General features: G+C 39.0%; 1 protein-coding gene and 1 pseudogene across 4 annotated transcripts in view; one reads left to right on the top strand and one right to left on the bottom strand.

The window, feature by feature from the left end:
- The window catches only part of ninaC (STKc_myosinIII_N_like and MYSc_Myo21 domain-containing protein ninaC), a 2,219,740-nt gene that overhangs the window by 201,189 nt on the left and 1,994,771 nt on the right, over positions 1-23,780 (bottom strand). For all 4 annotated transcript variants that reach the window (XM_067766366.1, XM_067766367.1, XM_067766369.1 and 1 more), the window contains one exon: positions 11,509-11,918. In XM_067766366.1, coding sequence (XP_067622467.1) covers positions 11,509-11,918 — 410 coding nt within the window. The remainder of the gene's footprint in view (positions 1-11,508; positions 11,919-23,780) is intronic.
- Positions 4,928-23,780, top strand: part of LOC137239978 (T-complex protein 1 subunit eta-like) — a 73,965-nt pseudogene continuing 55,112 nt past the window's right edge.

The raw sequence follows: 23,780 nt of genomic DNA, 5'->3' as shown, positions 1-23,780 counted from the left end.
CCCTCTCAACATAATCTTCAAATTTAGTGGCGGACATTAGCAACTTTTTTTTTGTATGGGGACCAACCCAGTCTAGTATGCATGTAATTCTTTAAATTTTTACTTTACTATTATATAATAACACTGGTCGACGGCCAAAATTTACCAGAGACGCCGTTATGAAATTCGTATGTAAAACCACCCCCTGATTTCGAAAATCGAGTTCATTTTTGATTCTATGGTACCGTTTTTGAGATATTTGCAATTTACCGTTATTCCAAAAATCCAAAAAGATGGCTTCATTTAATTACGTATATCTCACGAACGGGTCAAGCAATTGCAAATAAGTTTACAGAATCGGAAAGACGATACAATTTGCTATAAATACATTATACATTGGTTTTTGCTCAACCATATAGTTTTCGAGATATTAGCTCATCATTTCAGATTTTTGTTTTTTTTTTAATGAAAATATGAAAAAAATTACTTTTGCGAGGGCAGCATTCCAAAACCACAACTTTTTTTCAGATATTTTTTATTTACATAAAGCTCCGTTTAATTAGAAAAAAGATAAGCTATCACTGAAGAAAATCGATGTAAAACTACGTAAGTTATAAGCGATCAAATAAAAATACCCAGGTTGCGCAACTTCAATGTATGTATACATACATATATAAAAGGTATAAAGTGCTAATGGGATATTATCCGGATAAACGAATAACACCATAGCAATGATAATACTGTTTCTTTAAATAAATAATATAGTACTTTTAATACTCGAATTGTTTTATAGTAGGTAGAGTGGTTGCATCGAAAGGAAGAGTGGTTGGGTTCGAAACCTGCTGTAGGCATGTAGTTATAAACATGTATTTCCGTCACTTATGGGTAAGTATGCAGGTAGATTTTCAAAATTATTAGACACAGAAAATTTTTAAAGCCTACATCTAAAGCAGGTAGTATTTTCTTTTCCCGACTTCGTATAAAAAGGAACCTTTCTGTCTAGGTAAGATTTGATTTTTTCAATTTTATTCTTGTTCCGAGTATAAATATGAGTTAATGCGCCTTTAAACTTCATAACATCTGCAAGGCTCGCCGGAGATAGTTCAGTTCATAAGTCAAATTACAAAACCGTGATTTATTAAAAAAAAAATAAAATGAGTAAAAGGACGCGAGAATTTGAGTGTAATAACGATCCAGATATGTTCTGTTTCATGTGTGGCCAATATACTATCATAAGGCGACGACGAATGTTCTCAGATCATATCAAAACTTTATACTCCAAGTATTTTGGCATTGAGCCTAAAAATGCTGAAAAACCATGGACACCGAACACTTTGTGTACATCGTGTCGAGTAGAATTGATTCAGTCGGAATCAGGACAACAAATAAAATTTGATACACCAATGATATGGAGAGAACCTACTTGCCATTCAATAGAGTGTTATATTTGTCAAACAAAAGTACTTGGCGTTGGAGGATCAAGAAGAGTAACCTATGCCAGCGTACCTACAGTGACATTACCAGTACTACATTCAACGGCAGTTGCGGATCCAGTTCCATTGTCAACAGTAATATCTGAGTGCGGGGAATCAAGTTGTACTGAATTTCGCATGGGAAACGAGAGAAACGTTCTGTCACAAGCACAACTTAATGATTGGATAAGAGATTTGGAACTACCCAAGGAAAAGGCCGAGATCCACACTTCTCGTATGCAACAATTTAAATATGTGTCATCCGATGTTAAGGTGATATATTGTAGAACTCGTCACGAACCATTTTCCAAACACTATACCAAGAAAGACAGTATATGCTACTGCAACGACATTCCTGGTTTATTCAAAGAGTTTGGTCAAATATATGATTCAAAAGAGTGGCGATTGTTCATAGACAGCAATAAACTGAGTTTGAAGGCTGTATTATTGCATATTGGTAACAAGAAGCCTTCTATCCCGATCGCACATGCAGTAAATACAAAGGAATCCTACGAGGAAATGCAAAAACTACTCAAATTTATCAAATATGAAGAGCATGATTGGAAAATATGTTCTGATCTCAAAGTCGTTGCAATGCTATGCGGTCTACAAAGTGGCTACACCAAGCACTGCTGTTTCCTCTGCAAGTGGGATAGCCGAGCTCGTAAGGACCACTACGTCAGAAAGGATTAGGCGGAAAGAGTCGAGTTTACCGTTGGTGTGGATAACATCAAATACACCCCTCTTGTCAAGAAAGAGAAAATCATACTTCCACCCTTACACATCAAGCTCGGTCTCATTAAAAACTTTGTTAAGGCTTTGGACAAAGAAGGCGAAGCATTCGACTATTTGAAAACAATTTTTCCAGATATTTCTCAAGCCAAGATAAAGGAAGGTATTTTTGTCGGACCACAAATAAAAAAGTTGATCAACAATAATCAATTCAAAGGACTACTCTGATCAGTTGAGGCAGCAGCGTGGGAATCCATTGAAAATGTTGTTGCTTCTTTTCTCGGTAGACACAAAAGCCCTAACTACGAGCAGATAGTGAATGACTTAATCAATAACTATGCGAAAATGGGTAAATATTAAAGGCCTATTAAAATTAATTTCCCAAAATTCTATAACTTGTTTACCTAACTAATATTTTCTTTCCAGGCGTAAATATGTCGTTAAAAATTCACTTTCTGCACTCACATTTGAGCTTTTTTCCGGCAAATCTTGGCGACGAAAGTGACGAACATGGCGAAAGGTTTCATCAGCAAATGAAATTAATTGAAAATCGATATCAAGGATTCTGGGACGTCGCAATGATGGGTGATTACTGCTGGTTTCTCATAAGAGAAACCGTCCTAAACTGAATAAGCGTCAAAGTCGAACACATAATTATTTCGACTACATAGTAAAATAAAATTAAGATAAAGATTGTTAGAATATAGTACAAACATAAATAAATTTAAAAAAAAAGTTAACAATATTGGTAATTTCATTCACAAATTGAACTTTTAACTAAATAGAAACAGAGCGTAGCTAGATATTTCACTCTTCTTTATAGCATACATACGTTTTGAGGTATACGTTGAAATTGCGCAACCTGGGTATTTTTATTTGATCGCTTATAACTTACGTAGTTTTGCATCGATTTTCTTCAGTGATAGTTTATCTTTTTTCTAATTAAACGGAGCTTTATGTAAAGAAAAAATATCTGAAAAAAAAGTTGTGGTTTTGGAATGCTGCCCTCGCAAAGAGTAATTTTTTTTCATATTTTTTCATAAAAAAAAAAACAAAAATCTGAAATGATGAGCTAATATCTCGAAAACTGTATGGTTGAGCAAAAAACAATGTATGATGCATTTATAGCAAATTTTATCGTCTTTCCGATTCTGTAAACTCATTTGCAACTGCTTGACCCGTTCGTGAGATATACGTAATTAAATGGAGCCATCTTTTTGGTTTTTTCGAATAACGGTAAATTGCAAATATCTCAAAAACGGTACCATAGAATCAAAAATGAACTCGATTTTCGAAATCAGAGGGTGGTTTTACATACGAATTTCATAACGGCGTTTCTGGTAAAGAGAAAGAGTTGAAATTCGTGGTCCAGTGTAATTATTATTACAGAAAATCCAAGCGATATTACTGTCACCAAAGTGAGACATCAAGTGACAGCGATAGTTTCATATCGAGCCGATTTACGCAACGCAATACACATTGCAATTCACACTTCAATTCGCAAATTTTTTCTTTAATTAACGATGGTCATGAGCCGGACAAATTAGTTACAGCCTGCGATACACGGTGGCTATCCATTGAAGCAGCAGTTAAACGTATTTCCGATCAGTGGATTGAACTGAAAATACATCTAATACGTCATTAAAAGAAAGCTATCATAAAGCCAAAATTTTATATGATTTATAAACGGATACAGGCATGGCATATCTTATATTTTTAAAGCCAATACTGAATGAAGTTTAAAAAATAAATAAATCATTTGAAAGTTATTCGGCTGAACTTCGTAGTTTCTGATCTAAAAAATTTATTTCTACTTATTGTCAACAAGTTTTGCTGTATTCCGAGGATTTTGATCGTCTGTCGTCGCCTCTTAGCTCGTATTTCATGGCAACACCATATTTTTCATACGACTTCGAGGAATATATAAGATCCAAGTTGAATGAAGGTAATATTAATGACGAAGTACAAAAAAATATTCGTAAAAGCTGTCAACTATTTTTAATTGAGTTGATAACCCAGTTACGACAACGCATACCTAATAATATGAGTTCTCTACAAAAGATAAATTTTTTCTGCTGAAAATTCGTTGAAAGTTTCAAAGCCAGATGTATTTTCTTACTTTGAGAAAGAGAAGTATATTTATTCTTCAAGTTAAATAGCATTAATAGAGCTGCAGTGGCGAACACTTATAACTATACAATGGAAAAATGTACACTCCACCATGGAATTTTATTCGGAAGTCCGAGAACATTAAAATGCATTAAACGATCCTCCTTTTTTAGAACTTGTCGAATTCGTATTTAGTTTTTTAGTATTACCACTCAGTAACGCGGAGATTGAAATAATTTTTAGTGGCATGAAAATTCTGAAAACTAAATTAAGGAACAAAATTAAAATGATTAATGCACTGCTTAATATTAGATGCTCGTTAAAACGCTTATCTAAATGTTGTAATGATTTTGAAATTACCGATGATCTCATATATATGGTAAATAGCCAAACTTTATACGCAGACTTAAGCTCTTCTGATTTTTCAGACGGGCAATATTTTATATAAATAATTAGTTTGTAATATTTTTTTTTTATGTATATACACATATGCAATCATTTAAAGTAATTCCATGTGATAGTCAAGGAAAATGTGCCTGATATGTTTTGAAACAAGAGGTTATGTTTAAGTTATGTTGATAAGTTTTTATTTACAAATGGGTTTTTTAACTTCTTTTTTTCTAAATTTAGCGTTTCTAACCTTTTTTTGCCAATCTAGCCTCTTTTTTTTCATCACCTGGCAACACTGATTAGGAGTATTGTTTTTTTTTCAGCATTTTTCAGCAAAACTGCAGCGGCGCTGTTGGAGAACGTGAGATTGGTGAGTGCATTTCGAATGATTATATTCGAAGTACATATATTGGTTAAGATTCCTAATCTTGAAAAAAATATAGTAGGAATTTGCAAAGTAAAGCAACAACGAACATATGTACATATGCCCACACATGAATTCATAAATACACACATTTTACTTACATACTCTTTTTTATATAATTGCATACCTTTTTTATTCATATATTTTTTTTGATGACCTACTTTTGCTTTGTATTAAATTAATTTTGGATATTGCTTGTGCATTTGCGTTAGGTCGGGGATTAGGGTTCTTGGTTTTTATTCGGTTTCCCTTATATTATTTATTATATTTTACTTTGCTTGGATTTTGAATCTTTAGATGCTAAGATGTGTGCTGATAGAATAGTATATTAGGGTGGATCATAAATATTTATTTCTACGGAAATAAGATACCCCATACCTTTCTTCTTTTTTTTATTTATATTTTTTCCTTTACAAACCATTGTATTAAATTTAATCGAATTGAATTGAAATCATACGTTATTTGTTTTGCTATTTTTTTGAAATTTAATTCTAAGCGGTTTCTGTTTGCATTCGATAAGATAGATAGCTCCAGGGTATAGTTCTAAGCAAAATTAAATTGTTAATAAAATTTAAAATGTTTGGATGAAAACGTAGCTTTTGATAATGCAGGGCTAAGTTCGAATTTTGGTGTGGGTGTTGCGCTTGTGCGCGGTAAGGTTAGGTGAAGGTGAGTGGTAGGGAAAAATTACCGAGCGACACACGGACAGACTGGTGTCAGGTTTGGGGGCACTGTAAGTAGATAGGAGTCAGAACAGGGCCCAAGGTGCGGTGCAAGTTGCACTGCAGAGGGAGGGTAGACTCAATCTGACAGGACAGGCCTCCATCTTTTCCCTCCCCCTATGCTTTCACCCCTTATTTCTATTCCACCCTCACGTATATTTCTTTCTTTTACAGCTTTTCCTATTTTTTTCCACAATTGCAGGTATGAACCCCTTTTTGTCCACGTGACTGCGGGTGAGGCCGGTGGTGCAATACCCCGCCCAAGACGACGAGCTCGCCTGGGTCCGCAAGCATACCTGCTTGCCGTAGCTCCTCACCACCCCAAACAGTCAGCCACGTTATGTTAGGAATCATTTGGATTCACCATCTCAAAAAAACAAGAGAAATTAGAAATATGGAATACAAATTTTGTAGGTAATCATCAAAATTTTACCCACCCCAAGTGCATCAAACACGTTTTTAAAATTCTGATCATCGACTCGCCTACTACACATTTTGACTTCCATTTGGAACAATTTACAACACTTTCATAAAGTTCATGCAGTTTATTGCATTTTTCAGCGTTGTATTGATTTTTGGGGAACAAAACACCGAAATTTTCGAAAATTAGTTGGTGTTTCATGTAACGGCTCTTGATATGAGTTATGAATGCATCAAGCAAAGGAATATAGAATGCGATTTTATAATAATCTTCGACGCTCTCAGTATCAACGTTGCATCTATTTAATTGATGTTTACTGATGCGTGGATTCTTGTGTAGCGCAACTCTCTCAAGGGGTTGCCAACGCACTATATAGCTTATCACCTACCCGTGGCGAATCCTGTTGCATTAAAAGCCAAGGCTCTAGCAACCCCGAACTCCTTATGGATTTAGGGGGTGGGAGGGCTGTATGGCCTAGAAGGTTTCATGTTGTCATAACAAATCGTGTCCCGAGATGGTCGGGCTGCTACTTTATTGCTCTTGTTACCGGCACGTACCGGTTCTGCATCCGGCAAAGGACCACCAGCATCGATAACACTCCCCAAGGCCTTCGGGGAGTGTCCTTATCGCTACAACAACAACAGCAACGTTTGGAATTGCACGCTAGAAATAGCAGCTTCAAAGGCTTCGAATATTGCTGGCTGAAGTTCAATGTAAGTGGATACCGCTCCCAGACTTGTACACAGGGTATTATAACTTTGATTGGATAACGGTTGGTTGTACAGGTATAAAGGAATCGAAATAGATATAGACTTCCATCATCAGTATCGAAAAAAAATTTGATTGAGCCATGTCCGTCCTTCCGTCCGTCTGTCCGTTAACACGATAACTTGAGTAAATATTGAGATATATTCACCAAATTTGGTACACGCGCTTATCTGGACCCAGAATAGATTGGTATTGAAAATGAGCGAAATCGGATGATAACCACGACAACTTTTTATATATATAACATTTTGCAAAACACAAAAAACCTAGAATGTTCTCATTTGACGTGTGGACTGATATTGAGACTTTTGATACAAATTTGGAAAAAAAATTAAAAATGGGCGTGGCACCGCCCACTTGTGATAAAATCAATTTAACAAATATTATCAATCATAAATCAAAAATTGTTAAACCTATCGTAACAAAATTAATCAGAGAGGTTGCCTTTACTATAAGGAATGCCTTGAAGAAAATTAACGAAATCGGTTAGGGACCACGCCCACTTTTATATAAAAGATTTTTAAAAGGGTCGTGGGCGAATAAAATAAGCTATATCTTTGCAAAAAGAGCTTTATATCAATGGTATTTCATTTCCCAATTGGATTTACAACAATAAATAGGAAAAACTTCAAATTTAAAAAAATGGGCCTGGCACCTTTTATGAGTAAGCAAGCAATTTTCTATGTTTCGGGAGCCATAACTCAAAGAAAAATTTGTTCAGAATAGAACCATATGTATATGTATTATTGCGCAGGCTTGTAACACTACACACAAAATAAACAACAACAGCATTTCAAGCGTACAGCTGTGTATGTAATGTTCGGTTTCACCTGAACTTAGACTTCCTTACATGTTGCATAATCGAAATTTTTTTCTGGAGAAGTTTTTGCCTTTTTGGCCATCAGTAAAAATCAAAATAAATGCACCCTGCCTACATCATGTTACAATCAAATATTCGACATAAAATAATGAAGTAAAAAGCCCCGGGAGTATGGTTCTAGTTCCGCCACTTACTCACATATATGCACATCAACAAAGAGCGCAGACGACATTACTCAAACATTGACACCGCATTAAAGAGCGCAAATGATATTACTTAAACTTCAGATGTACATCTATATAGCCAAAATAAATATGAGATACCGAAACGAGAAATAGAGAAGCAAGTATTCGGAAAGGCTGTCGCAACACATCTAGACCTTAGGAGTAAATAATTGCAAGCCAACTTAGAGTATGAAAACAGCGCAATCAAAGGAATGACCAATCAGCTTGGCTTTAACAAGTTGTAGGTGAAGTGCGCGAATAATTTAAAGTTCTTCTACCAGAGTGGTGCTGTGAATAAAGATAATACTATATACAAACACACACTAAATGTTTATTGAGTAGATTTAAACATCAGTTATGCATGGCTCAACTATATGGTTGGCTCAGCTCATCGCTGATTTTATTTTTTTCATTTCGCTGGAAAAAAATAAATGAAAGGCGCGATAACATCCAAAGAGATTTAAGGCCGAGCTTCTCTTCCAATTTGCGCCATGCTCCTTTTAATTTTTCCTACAAATTGGCGGGACGGGACTTTCTTTTTTATGCCGACTCCGAACGGCATCTGCAAGGCAGATGAGTTTCCACTGAGAGCTTTTCATGGCAGATATAGACTCGGAGTGCTTACCAAACACTGCCGAGGGGCGACCCCGCTTAGAAAAATTTTCTTCTAATTGAAAAAACTGGTGTCTGATGGTTTTTGCCCTGGGCGTGAACTCAGGGTCTTTGGTGTGGTAGGCGGAGCACGCTATCATCACACCACGGCGGGCACTGGAGTAGGGATTGTCAAAAGAGGATGGCAAACTCAAACTCAAAATAAAAAACAAAACATTGAACACATTTTCTTTACTTTCTTACTTAATTGGCGCTTAACCGTCTAAACGGTTATGGCCGTCCAACAAGGCGCACCAGTCGCTCCTTCGCTCCGCCAACCGGCGCCAATTGATCGCACCAAGGGAGTTTAAATCGTTTTCCACCTGGCCCTTCCAACGGAGTGGGGCCCGCCCTCTACCTCTGCTTCCATAGGCGGGTTCCGATAGAAACACTTTCTTTGCCGGAGCATCATCTTTCATTCGCATAACATGGCCCAGCCAGCGCAGCCGCTGCGTTTTAATTCGCTGGACTCTGTTGATGTCTGCGTATAGCTCGTACAGCTCATCATTAAATTTTCTTCGGTACTCGCTATCGCCAACGCGTAGAGGTCCATAAATCTTTCGAAGAACTTTTCTCTCGAACACTCCCAAAGCCGCTTCATCTGCTGTTGTCATGGTCCATGCTTCTGCCCCATATAGCAGGACGGGTACGATAAGTGACTTGTAGAGTATGATTTTCGTTCGCCGAGAGAGGACTTTACTTTTCAATTGCCTACCTAGTCCAAATTAGCATTTATTGGCAAGATTTATTCTTCGCTGGATTTCAGTGCTGATGTTGTTGCTAGTGTTGATGCTGGTTCCCAAATAAACGAAGTCTTTTACTATTTCGAAATTATGGTTGCCAACAGTAGCGTGGTTGCCAAGGCGCATGTGCGCTGACTCTTTGCTCGATGACAGCAGGTACTTCGTTTTGTCTCCATTCACCATCAAACCCATCTTTACCGCTTCTTTTTCCAGTTTGGAGTAAGCAGAACTAATAGCTCCAGTGCGGTTAAGTTCTGCAGCTAGTATAATTTTCTCCAGCATCAAATTAAAGAAATCGCGCGATAGGGGGTCACCCTGTCTGAAACCTCGTTTAGTTTCAGACGGCTCGGAGAGGTCCTTCCCAATTCTGACTGAGCTGATGGTGTTGCTCAACGTCATTTTTCACAGCCGTATAAGTTTTGCGGGGAAACCAAGTTCAGACATAGCGGCATATAGGCAGCTCCTTTTCGTGCTGTCGGAGGCGGCTTTAAAGTCGACGAAGTGGTGATGTGTGTCGATTCTCTTTTCACGGGTTTTTTCCAAGATTTGACGCATTGTGAAAATCTGGTCGATGGCAGATTTACCAGGTCTGAAGGTCCAATCAGCCGGTTCACGGTGGGCTTCAATCTTTCGCACAATACACTTGAAAGGACCGTATATGCGATATTAAGAAGGCTGATTCCACGATAGTTGGTGCATTTTGCAGTATCCCATTTCTTGTGGACTGGGCAAAGGACACTTAGATTCCAACCGTCGGGCATGCTTTCGTCCGCCCAAATTTGGCTAAGAAGCTGCTGCATGCGCCTTACCAACTCCTCGCCACCGAACTTGAATAGCTCCTCAGGCAATCCATCAGCGCCCACGGCCTTAAAACACAGAAAAATTTCAAAGTTTTATATTTACTTTCCATTATAATACCAACACGCACATTTTGACAGTCAGAACAAAGGTATGTTGTTGCTGCAGAGATGAGCCAACCAGCTATGAAATTACTATTGTGTAAGTTAAATTCAGTTGTATGAACACCACTCAATTTAAATAGAAATTGCCTCAATTTATTTTTCTGTTTGAACATAGTATAATTTTATATAGAGCATTTTGCATGTACTTATTCGACAGTTCGAACGTTAACAAAGGAGCAGAATTATCAAGAATTTCCTAAAACTCCAACAATACATTATTATGTAGCGTTTCTGCAATCAATTTGAGCAATTTAACGGATTTTAATCACAAACATTTATTTTACTAAGGCAACTGCACACATTTTTTTCTACTCTTGTTATTCAACTCGCGGTGTAGCTACATATATAGTGAAACCAGAACAGCCCACACTCTTTTACAGTGTTTTACCAGTAATAGCTGCCTTTTTTTAAATCTATAGACGTTTACGCTTAAACTTTATATGGACTGCTAGGCGTCAAACTTTATCTACTCCTCCGAAATTGCCGCGCATAAAATTAGTACTATTAAATTTCAATACGCATTATACTCCGATTCGACTGAAATATGTGTCTAGGTTTCACCTCTGCACTAATTCTATATATCACCTTTTAAAATGGTGCGTGTCCACAATTCATCGCAACTGATTCAGCTTTATATTATACACTATGGCCATCGGAGGGTTGTGCCTCCGCTTTTCGGTACACCCTGTGCTGTAGCTAGTTATTTAACCACTGCTGCTAGATGGGTCTTCTAAGCATTATCTAAGCGAGGATAAGCGTTTTTTTACGCGCAAAGGTAAACGTATACGCGTGTAAAAAAAAACCAGGCTAATGATCCGACACACACACATCTAGAAATTCACTTTCTTTTCGGATCAGTCCTTAGTTCCTTTGTTTTTGGTACAACTTAGTTTGAACTGGCCGGTCAATAAAGATCTCACATAGACTAAATGTGTCCATAGTGTTGTTGGTTCAACTTCTTTCAAAATTTTTTGTGAGGGCGTAATTTAATATATCTTATCAAAATCTGCGAAAAACGTACAAGATATATGAGTATCCCCTATGCAGTTTTTAGAGCGCGTAAACAAATAATGTAAATTTTAATAAATCACCTTTTTATTATTTGTGGATCACGATAATAGTTTTGGTTGTAGATTACATCACTTTCATTTATTCGATCCCAGTTTGTCTGACAAGCTTGTTCTTTTTTGTACGCGTTATATGTAAGTAAACAAGTTGTCATTGATGGATTTGGCTGAACGGGGCTATCCCAACGCTCTTCGTCATCGTAACTAATTATTGAGTTAGAGCAAGTTTGCCTAGATATCGAATTCGCCACGTTAACCATATACTGCGTGTCATAAAAAGGAATCTGATCTAAACGGAATGGTAGTTTTTTCGTAGGTATTGGTAATGGTCCAAGTTGTGAGGAGTTTACTTCCCTTATATTTATTCGGTCAAATGGTACATTACGTGTGCATTTATTTATGCCGGAAAAAAAGCGTTGGTTGTAAATGTGGACCTAAAAACGGAAAATTTAAACATGATAATATATATTAAAAGCACGGATGATTGTTAGCTACAGCTTAAATTAAAATAATCATTTATTAGTTCGCAAATTTACTGAGTTTGAGACGTATTCACAATAATTTCCCTTATTAAATTATTGTAATTTTATTATAATGGAAAAACCGCTGGTATCGTATTGTTAAAAGTTTTGATCACCTAACCTAGCGGTTATTATTGCATATTTTACTGTTGGGTGCTATTTTCCAATCATACGATGTAAAAATGTATGTTCTTTGGCGATCGTTCCAAAATAACAAACCCAGCGGAAGTTTGGATAAAGAAAATGGCTATGTTAGTTGCTGTTAGTTTAGCATTGACAGCTATGTTGGCTGGTATGTAAACTTAGCAGCTTGGGGGCTTTGTTAACTTATAGATATGTTAAAGCCTCCATTACTGATACTTAGCATAGACTTGACTTGACTTGGCGTAAACTTGCCAACTTAGCCACGATTATACTCCACTTGGCGCATACAATCTGGCATCATAATCAGCGTTGATATTTATTTTTAAATAAATGTCAATTTGTATGACAAAATGTCAAAATGAAAGGAAACAAACAAATGGCATCTCAAAATGTAAACGTCACTTAGAACTTACATAGAAAATCAAAATTCAACAGACTTCTATGTTAAGTTAAGTGTTGCTAAGTTTTGAGTAATCAGTAACATGCAATGTTCATTTAACAGAACTGTAAGTGATAATCAGCTGTTTATCGTTACGACGGTAAACCAAAACCCAATTGGTTGGATACGATACGGTTACGACCTTAGCGGCACCAATAATCGATTGCATTGATTCTCATAAGGTTGGTCGAATCAGCTGTTAAAAGGTTACCGATACGGTTACCGATAAAGTACCAATGTCTCCAGCTATACTCACGAACGTGCGTACCAAAAACGTGTCAGCTGACACGACCTATCTTATGAGTGTGCAATGTAAACGAAAACTCACCGACGTGCAACGCTCGTACGTACGTAGCCCGGAACGTAGAAATCAAAACAATTTTGATTTTTTCCGTAAGAACGTGTCAGCTGATCGCTCTCTCACTAGACAGAGTTGCCTAGTAAACGTTTGTGCGCTAATTTTTGATCGTTTGCAGTTTTATGCAAAAACACCTAATTAAAGTTTGAATAATTGTGAAAATAATTCGAAATAATTATGTAAAAGTGCAGATTATAAATATGTAATCTGTTTATATTTATTTAATAGTAATTACAGCCTTTTACAACATCAAAAATTAAATTGGAAAAAGTTGATGTTTCCATAAGCATGCATGCAAAATGGCCAATGGCAGCAGTGCTTATCTGTAAACAATACACACACAAATATATTATGTACATGTACACAGCCGCACACATTGATTCCTACGGGCTTGAGGGTTCGGTCAAACGTGTTTCGTACGACAAACGTCCGTACGTACGGCAAACGTCGGTGGGTAATTGCCGCTTAGATCTCGAAGCGTCCTCGATTCGTAGATGTAAACATTTCACATATTTTTGCTTAAGTCGAAAGTGGAAATATAATTACGTGAATAGTTTAGTCTAACATAAAATTGGTTTGTTACAACTAATTACAATTGGGAACTGATGTTACATAGATACATACAAAAATAACTTAACAAAATTAAACAAAACATAAAATAAGCTTTTTACATTTTTAGAAACATAATGATTATTTAAAAAATCAACAAGTGGTTAGAAAATTTTTTTTGATATTTTAATTTTGTGTGTTTGTTATTATTTTCAAAAGGTACTCTGGATAAAAAAGCTTCCTTTTTTTAACGGATATTACTTATATACACTTTTCTGCCAGTAGCGAGATCTTGCTCAATTATCTTCTCGAAAAATACCTTATCAAATGTATTCCCACGCCTTTTATTTCTTCTTATGAACACCTTTTCTCCAGGGCTATAATTTCTAACTACTCGGCCTCGATTACGTTTTTGGAAAGGTTTTTCTTGAGCTTCAGATAACTGTATTTTTATGGAATCCAACTTTTCCCCATCACAATTGTGAAATATATCAGCTAGTTTCGATGACCGAATGGTAACTACAATTGTATTTGTGAGCCGCCAAAAGAACTAGGTCAATGGGATTGTCTATCTTTTGCTGTTCTTTGATACAGCGGGTGATAAGGTAGAGTGAAAACTTTCCGCCTCACCATTACTTTCACTGTGAAGAGATGGAATGAAAAACTGATCTATTGCAAAGGTGTCTGTTAGTAAACATTTTATTGCATTTGATTGAAAAGCCTTGTCCATATCAGAAACAATGACTTTCGTATTATTGAATATCAATAAGATTTCTAAAAGGGTGTATTTGATGTCGAGCGTACCTCTCGAGGCAATTGATTTTACCACTGCAAACTTGGAAAACTTATCTTTGCTCGTTAGAAACAATTGCTAACCAATTATAAAAATGCCTATATGGAGAATTTCACCTGGAAGATTAGGAATTGGCGTTCTACCTTTTTCAGGATCGGGAGGTTTCCTTTGAATTCCAGACAAATCTTGCAATTCGTTTTTACTGATTCCAATAATTTTTTAATGTCTGGAAACTAATATTCACGATATATCTGGCGAAAATTTTCATGTAAGCCCCTATGGGCACGATTGTGCTCCGTCGCTATCAATTCCATTTGATCATCTTTATTGATTAAATCGATTAGGAATGCCTGGAAAAGCATTTACTATTGTATTTTGTATCTTTCCTAATGTTTGAAGATCGCAGTATACCCCTTTGGTGACGCAGGGTTAATAATACTTTTTAAGCAATGAAGAAGATTTTCATAGCAGTGAGTCAATTCACGTTCAATGAAGTTGTGAAGTGAAAGCATTTTTCACCACTTCATTTGATATGCGATCCAGTTTGAAAAAAAAGTGATATTTATTGTCAAATTTTTTCATTTAACGAATATTTTTTCACCGCATTTTTCACCACTTCATTTGATATGCGATCCAGTTTGAAAAAAAAGTGATATTTATTGTCAAATTTTTTCATTTAACGAATACTTTTTCACCGTTGAATTTGCCCGTGAAAAATCTATATATATAAAAGAAAGTGGTGTTAGTTACACTATAACTCAAGAACGGATGAACCGATTTGGCTGAAAATTGGTGCGAGAGGTAGCTTAGAACCAGGAGACGGACACAGGCTACTTTTTATCCCGTCTGGATGGTTTTCGGGATCCATCTGGGATCCCGTCGGGCTTATTTCGCGACATTCTCGGTATTCTTCAGGCATCATTTCTGGATAGTTTTCGGGATCCATCTGGGATCACGTCGGGGTTATTTCGGGACATTCTCGGTAGCCTTCAGGCATCATTTCTGGATTGTTTTCAGGATCCGTTCGGAATCACCTCAGGGTAATTTCTGAAGATTTTTGGGCTAACTCGGGATCATTTGGGGACCCTACTGCCATCATTTCTGGATGGTTTTCGGGATCCGTTCAGGGGCATTTCGGGATCATTTTGGGACACTTCTGGCATAATTTTTTGATGATTTTCGGGATCCGGTCAGGGTCTTTTCGGAACTTTTTCGGGACTATTTCGGGATCATTTTGGGACCTTTCTGGGATCCCGTCGGGGTCATTTCGGGATCATTTCTGGATGGTTTTCGGGATCCGTCCGGGATAACGTCGGGGTAATATCGGGACATTTCGGGATAATTTAGGGACCTTTCCCGGAGGGTGCTTGGGGTCCATCCGGGAGCCCGTCAGGGTCATTTCAAAACTTTCTCGAGACTATTTAAGGATCATTTGGGAACCCTTCAGGGATCAGTTCTGTGTGGTTCTATGGATCACTCTAGAATCGCGTCGTTGTCATTCCGGGACTTTTTTGGGACTATTCTGGGACCATTTGGAGACCCTTCCAGGAGCATTTCTGGATGGTTTTCGGGATCCGTCCGCGATACCTTCGGGGTCATTTCGTGGCTTTTTCTGGATAATTTTGATCATTTGGGGATCCTATCAGGTTATCAGCTCATTTAGTTATTTTTTTTACTCTATTACAAGAATTAAATTACAAGAAATTAATAAGACAGAAAATTTTTTTAAAACAAATAACTTGATAAGCAGGTTAACGTGAATAGTCCATATGATTTATTTGCTCCTTGCGGACGAGGCCACGGGTAAAGGCTAGTATAATATATTGTCACGGATATTGGCATCGCTGAGCTGTACCATCACTAAGGCGATGCTAAGGCCATGCCAAGCAGTATTTACGTCAATAATCAAATCATGTATACACATATATAAGGCAGCCGAAAGAGATGTCACACACAGATGCATTTACTTATGCGCCTATGTATGCGCGAGAGACTGTAAACTACAAACATTCACATCAATAATTCAATCATTATGTATCTACATAAACGAATAAATAATTGCGTCTACACATATGTACGTATACGAGCAGCGGAGCGGCAATGCACAAACACATGCATATATCTTATCTCAGTTGTCACAAGAGAGGGCAATAATTTTTGCACGTAGTTGTGGCTGGCGATTTTGTAGCCGAAATAACTAGTAAGTTCTGGAAATCGAAGAGCCTAGAAGTATGCAGCGTAAACTATAAAAGCGTGGCAGGCGAGTAAGAAGTAATTCAGTTTGATTTGAGTTGTCAAGCAGTTACGACTAAGACGATATCTAGCGAGCAATAGCAGTATTATTTTGAAAGTCAGTTTCATTTAAGCTATCAGTTTGGTTATTAAGCTATTCGTTGCACAGTTTGAGTGTTATTGTGAAGTATTTTAATAAAGGCCATCTTTTTCCATTATTCAATATTGGAGTTATTTATTCAACAGTTTAGCGATACGAACCTAGCAAAAGGGCAAATAAGAAGATTTGCAGCAAATTCGTTACAATTGGTGTCAGAAGTCGGATTGTTGAATAAATTCAAGAGGACAACAAGGACATGGCAAAGTTCGGTGAATTGAAGATCCAGCAACTGAAAAAGGAGTTGGAGAACCGTGGATTAAATACAACCGGCAATAAGATCGAACTTCAAGCACGGCTACGAGAGGTAATGGAGTCGCAAGGAATTGATGTGGACGAGTTTGTCTTTTATCCTGATGGGGACGAAACAACAACAAAAATTGAAGAGAAAAACGAAACATCGCAGACAGTTACGAGCACAGACTTGAACATGATATTGGCTGCAATATCTGCACAAACATCGACAGTAGCATCAATGTCGTCGCAATTGGCATCCCAACTGGAAGCGCAAGAGGCACGTATAACAGAAATGTCATCACAAATATCCACAAATATGTCATCACAACTAGAAGAACAGAAAACGTATATGGTATCTCAGCTGGAATCGCAGGAGAACCGTATAACAGCGAAGATTGAAGCACAAGAGGCACGGATATCCGAAATGTCGGCTCAAATTTCAGCACAGATATCATCGCAAATCTCTGCTCAACTGGAAGAGCAAGAAGGACGTATTTCCTCGAAGTTGGAGGCGCAAGATACAAAAATTTTACAGTTTGAAGAAAAAATCGAGGCCGAGGTGGATGCTTTGAGAGGACGTATCGAGCAGTTGCAACTGAATCGCCCAGCAGTCTCAACTAGTAATTCAAAGGTAAAAACACCATCCTTTGACGGTTCTGTTCCTTTCCAGGTCTTTAAGCTACAGTTTGAGAAGACCGCAGCAGTGAACAACTGGAATGTGGAAGATAAAGTTGCCGCACTCTTCGTAGCATTGAAAGGACCAGCTGCCGAAATCTTACAGACTATTCCAGAGTACGAACGGAACAGTTATGACGCATTGATGGCTGCTGTAGAACGGCGATACGGAAGCGAACACAGGAAACAGATATTTCAAATAGAATTGCAAAACCGCTACCAAAAAGCTAACGAGACTTTGCAGGAGTTTGCTTCGGACATTGAAAGACTGGCTCATCTTGCAAATGCGGATGCACCCGTGGAATACGCGGAAAGAGTGAAGATTCAGAGCTTTATAAATGGCATAAGGGACGTCGAAACGAAGCGAGCCACATACGCGAACCCAAAGCAAACATTTTCTGAAACGGTATCCCATGCATTGACTCAGGAAACGGCGTCATTATTGAGTGAACCAGCATACAAAGCTCATCGTGTGGAAGTAGAAAGGCCAGAGTGGGTAGATAAAATTTTGGAAGCTCTGAAGGGATCACAACAGAAAAATGCCGGAGTTATGAAATGTTTCAAGTGCGGTAACCCAGGTCACATTGCACGTCATTGCAGTAGCAATTCCAATAGTTCCAACGATGTGGGTGGCCGTAAACGCAGAGCTGAAGGAGACGAGCAAATCTCCAAATCCACTCAATCGTTAAACTAAAACGAGTCAGCCGCAAGGGGCGACAGCTGGCTCCCTCAATTGAATGCCCCATAATCTCTATCTCGCAAATTGGAAGAAGGTCAAGCAATCTTACTGTCGGAGGACATGTGGATGGAAAGGAACGTTTACTGACTGTAGATACGGGTGCATCCCATTCCATCATTCGATCAGATTTAGTCAACAAGAAGATAAGACCATTGCTTGGAGCAAGATTACGTACAGCCACGGGAGAGGACACCCAGGTAATTGGAGAAGTAGAATGTGAAGTAGCAATTGGGAACGTCTCGGTACTTCACAATTTTATAGTGGCAGGTATTGTTGATGAAATCATAATTGGAGTGGACTTCTTAATCAACCAAGGCATCAAGATCGATATGCAAAGCAAGATGATGCGATATAAGAACATGGATGTGCCACTTAATTTCGGCTACGAGAGAGGCTACAGCAGTAAACGAGTGCTGGTGGAAGAGAGTCAGCGAATACCACCAAAATCCGAAGCAGTCATCTGGGCAAAGGTTGATGGAGATTGTGGGACAAACAAATTGTGGGTTGTCGAAGCAGCAAACAAATCAGCACTAAACATACTTGTAGGAAAAACCCTGGCTATGACAAAACAAGATGGACGTATTCCGGTAAGAGTACTCAATGAGTTCAAGTCACCACTCAAACTGACTAAAGGAGCTATTTTGGGAAGATGCCAAGAGGCTGAAGTAGTTATTAACTGTGAACAGCTCCAGGAACACGTTTCAGCTAGTAATACTGATCTTTCAAATGACATCACGGCATGGACACAGGGGCTAGAGGAAGCATTTCAGAGTAAGGCAAAACAACTGCTCCTAAAGTACGCGAACATATTTGACCAGGATGATTCTAAACCAGGCCGCACCAACGTTGTGAAGCATCAAATTGACACTGGAGATGCGAGGCCGATCCGTCAAGCTCCACGTAGTGTTCCACTGGCGAAGCGGGAAGTTGTGAGTCAAATCATTCAAGAAATGAGCGACAGCGGCGTCATCGAACCATCAACTAGTCCATGGAGCTCACCGGTAGTACTTGTAAAAAAGAAGGATGGGAAAATGAGGTTTTGCGTGGACTACCGGAAGTTGAATGACGTAACGAAAAAGGATAGCTACCCATTGCCAAGAATTGATGACACTCTGGACTCGCTATCTGGTACGAAATGGTTTTCCACGCTGGACTTGAAAAGCGGCTACTGGCAAGTGGAGGTGAAGGAGGAAGATAAAGAGAAAACAGCCTTCAGTGTCGGTGATGGTCTTTGGCAATTTACAGTGATGCCTTTTGGACTTTGTAATGCACCAGCTACTTTTGAGAGACTCATGGACCAGGTACTGAAAGGACTACATTGGAAAACATGCTTGGTGTACCTGGACGACATCATCGTATTGGGCAAGAACTTTGATGAACATCTTAAGAACTTAGAGGAAGTTTTCCAGAGAATAGCTGGCGCTGGTCTGAAGCTGAGTCCCAAAAAGTGTGCGCTGTTTAAAAAGGAAGTCAATTATTTGGGTCACAAGGTAACGACAGAGGGCATCTGCACTGCGAACGAAAAAATAGAGGCTGTACAGGATTGGCCAAGACCACAGAACCTACATGAATTGAGAAGTTTTCTTGGGCTGTGCACATATTACCGCCGATTTGTACCAAATTTTGCCAGCGTAGCCCATAGTCTCCACGAGCTAACAAGAAAAAACAAAGCTTTTGAATGGAAGAAGGAGCAAGAAGTGGCTTTCCAAACATTGAAGGAGCGTTTGTGCACTGCCCCAATGTTAGCATATCCGATTCCAGGAGCAACATTTATTCTAGATACAGATGCAAGTGGATATGCTATAGGAGGCGTTTTATCACAACTGGTCGATGGACAGGAGAAGGTAGTTGCATATTACAGCCGATCGATTGGAAAACCAGAGAGGAACTACTGTGTTACGCGGAGAGAGCTGTTGGCATTGGTAGAGTGCATTAAACATTTTCACAAATACCTCTACGGCCAGCGATTCCGTGTCAGGACAGATCACGCAGCGTTGAAATGGCTTCTGCAGTTCCGTAATCCGGAAGGACAATTGGCACGGTGGATCGAGCGACTACAAAGCTATGACTTTTCCATTGAGCATCGAAAAGGTAGTACCCATGGAAATGCTGATGCAATGTCACGAAGACCATGTAGTTTAGAATGCAAGCACTGTTCAAAGGCCGAGGCTAGAGAAGACATTATAGATGTCCGGCTAATGACTATAACGTGTACGGATGAATGGGACAAGGAACAACTAAGAAAGTGTCAGCTAGAAGATACAGATCTGTCACATGTTATGCAAGGGCTCGAACGAAACGAAAGACCAAGCAGAGAGGATATGTCAGCAGAGAGTCCCATTGCGAAGTCATATTGGGCACAGTGGAACAGTTTGGAATTGATATCCGGTTGCTTGCATCGAGTATGGGAGAGTGAGGATGGTCAATGCAAGAAGAAACTGATAGTTGTTCCCAGAAAGAGGATTCCTGACGTGCTCAGCGAGTTGCACAATGGTCCAAGTGGAGGCCATCTTGGAATCACGAAGACACTCGAGAAAATTAAGCAGAGATTCTATTGGGTTGGTTGCCGTCAGTCGGTCACCGAGTGGATTGCCAATTGCGAGGTATGCAACAGAGCGAAAGGGCCCAAAACCCGAAGTCGTGGCCAGATGAAGCAGTATATTTCAGGTGCACCATTTGAAAGGATCGCCATGGATGTCGCAGGTCCATTTCCTACTAGCAACCGCGGAAACAAATACGTACTGGTGGTTATGGATTATTTCAGTAAATGGCCAGAGGTATACCCAATCTCAAACCAGGAAGCAGAAACAGTAGCAGAAGTGGTTAAAAACGAATGTGTTGCAAGGTATGGTGTACCAATGGAGTTACATTCTGACCAAGGCAGGAATTTTGAATCAGCTGTGTTCCAAGAACTGTGCAAGAAGTTGGGCATTCGAAAAACACGGACAACTGCATTGCATCCTCAGTCCGATGGTATGGTGGAACGTTTCAATAGAACATTGGAGGAGCATTTAAGGAAAGTAGTCGACAAGTACCATAAGGACTGGGATACACACATATCATAATTCTTGATGGCCTACCGATCGGCAGTACATGACACAACGGGCCAAACTCCTGCAAAGGTAATTTTTGGCAATGACCTTCGACTGCCAGCTGATTTGAAGTATGGGATAGATGCCGATGCGGAGAGGAATGTCAAGAAATCCACTGATGTATTAGAAGAAGAGCTGAGAGAGATACACGATCTGGTAAGGCAACGAGCAAAGATTATGAGTGACAAGATGAAAGCGAGGTACGATAAAGCAATTAATTCGGAAGGGTTTCAGGAAGGAGATTTGGTGCTGCTATACAACCCACAACGAAAAAAAGGTTTGTCCCCGAAATTGCAGTGTAACTGGGAAGGCCCATACAAAGTTGTAAAACGGATCAACGATGTAGTGTACCGCATACAAACCACTACCAAACAACGAACCAAAATGAAAGTGGTTCATTTGGAGAGATTAGCAGCGTTTAGATCGAGAAATTTGTCTGATCAGACTTAGGTGGAGGGCAGTGTCACGGATATTGGCATCGCTGAGCTGTACCATCACTAAGGCGATGCTAAGGCCATGCCAAGCAGTATTTACGTCAATAATCAAATCATGTATACACATATATAAGGCAGCCGAAAGAGATGTCACACACAGATGCATTTACTTATGCGCCTATGTATGCGCGAGAGACTGTAAACTACAAACATTCACATCAATAATTCAATCATTATGTATCTACATAAACGAATAAATAATTGCGTCTACACATATGTACGTATACGAGCAGCGGAGCGGCAATGCACAAACACATGCATATATCTTATCTCAGTTGTCACAAGAGAGGGCAATAATTTTTGCACGTAGTTGTGGCTGGCGATTTTGTAGCCGAAATAACTAGTAAGTTCTGGAAATCGAAGAGCCTAGAAGTATGCAGCGTAAACTATAAAAGCGTGGCAGGCGAGTAAGAAGTAATTCAGTTTGATTTGAGTTGTCAAGCAGTTACGACTAAGACGATATCTAGCGAGCAATAGCAGTATTATTTTGAAAGTCAGTTTCATTTAAGCTATCAGTTTGGTTATTAAGCTATTCGTTGCACAGTTTGAGTGTTATTGTGAAGTATTTTAATAAAGGCCATCTTTTTCCATTATTCAATATTGGAGTTATTTATTCAACAGTTTAGCGATACGAACCTAGCAAAAGGGCAAATAAGAAGATTTGCAGCAAATTCGTTACAATATATATAGAGTGATGCATACCACTTGAGGTAAACCCACTTCTGGGGAATGGTCCCTAACCGACGCGTAAGAATAGATACAAGAATACAGATAAGGGTAGAAAGAGCATTGGAATAGGGAGAGGAAGGATGCATAGGAGAAGGAAAAGGGAACGAAAACGAAAATTAAAAGAAGAGGGACAAGGAAATGGAGAAGAGTAATAGATCGGGAGGGCGAACGGGAGAAGCTGAGAAGGAGAGGGATAAAAAGATGGAAGAGAAGGAGGGGGACGGAGGTGTAAAGGAGAAGAAAGGAAAAAGGAGAAGGGGAAGAAAAAAGGGATGGAAAGGAGAATGAAAAGGAAAAGGGGAAGGAAAGAGAGAAGGAAAATGGGAAGGAAAGGATAAGAACCACGGAATGGAAAAGGAGAAGGGGAAGGAAGAGGGAAAAGAAAGGGAGCGGAGAGGAAAGGCGGTGGGAGAGGGGGGGGACCGAGGGGAAGGAGAGTGAGAGGGAGGGATATAAAAGATGGAGAAGAGGAAGAGCCATAAGAATGAGGCTAGAGAGATGCCAAATTCCCAAGAAGAAACAAATAATAAATTAGACGCACTAATTGCAAAAATTCTTTAAAAAGTTGTTTATTATTCACGAAGGTATCCACTGATATGGGCTATGGGCTTTCTGACTTAGGACAATCTAGCCTTCGACTTTATCCCTGACAGGACTGACTATTGCATGCCGATAACTGCCCCCTGTGCAACCTTCACCCCAGTCATTCCCCGGGAGAGGAATGGGGAAGAGGACTCATCCGGGGAAAGGAACCGGTTTACTTGTTCACGGATGTGTCGAATATGGACGGAAATGTTGGTGGGGGGCCTTTTGTTAAGAGCTAAATGTAAGCGGCAAATTTAAGTTGGCTGGTCACTACAGCATCTGTCATCCTTTGCTCTGAAAGCACTGCAAAGTACTGCGTCCCCTTGAGTGGGGACGGTACAGTAGAGATCAAGACAACGAAGGGATGTCCACAAGAGGGTGTCCTGTCATCCCTGCTGTGGAGCTTGGTAGTAGATGAACTTCAACAGAGGCTCTCAGAGAACGGAACCCGATATCAGGGTTACGTGGATGATATTGTTATAATTGTAAAAGGCAGATTTTAAATCACCCTTTGCGACATAATTCAAAGGGCATTGGGGGTAACGAAAGCAT

The sequence above is a fragment of the Eurosta solidaginis genome, chromosome 2, assembly GCF_040869045.1.
Source record: "Eurosta solidaginis isolate ZX-2024a chromosome 2, ASM4086904v1, whole genome shotgun sequence".
Classification (NCBI taxonomy): Eukaryota; Metazoa; Arthropoda; class Insecta; order Diptera; family Tephritidae; genus Eurosta; species Eurosta solidaginis.
This window is presented reverse-complemented; position numbering and strand designations above follow the sequence as displayed.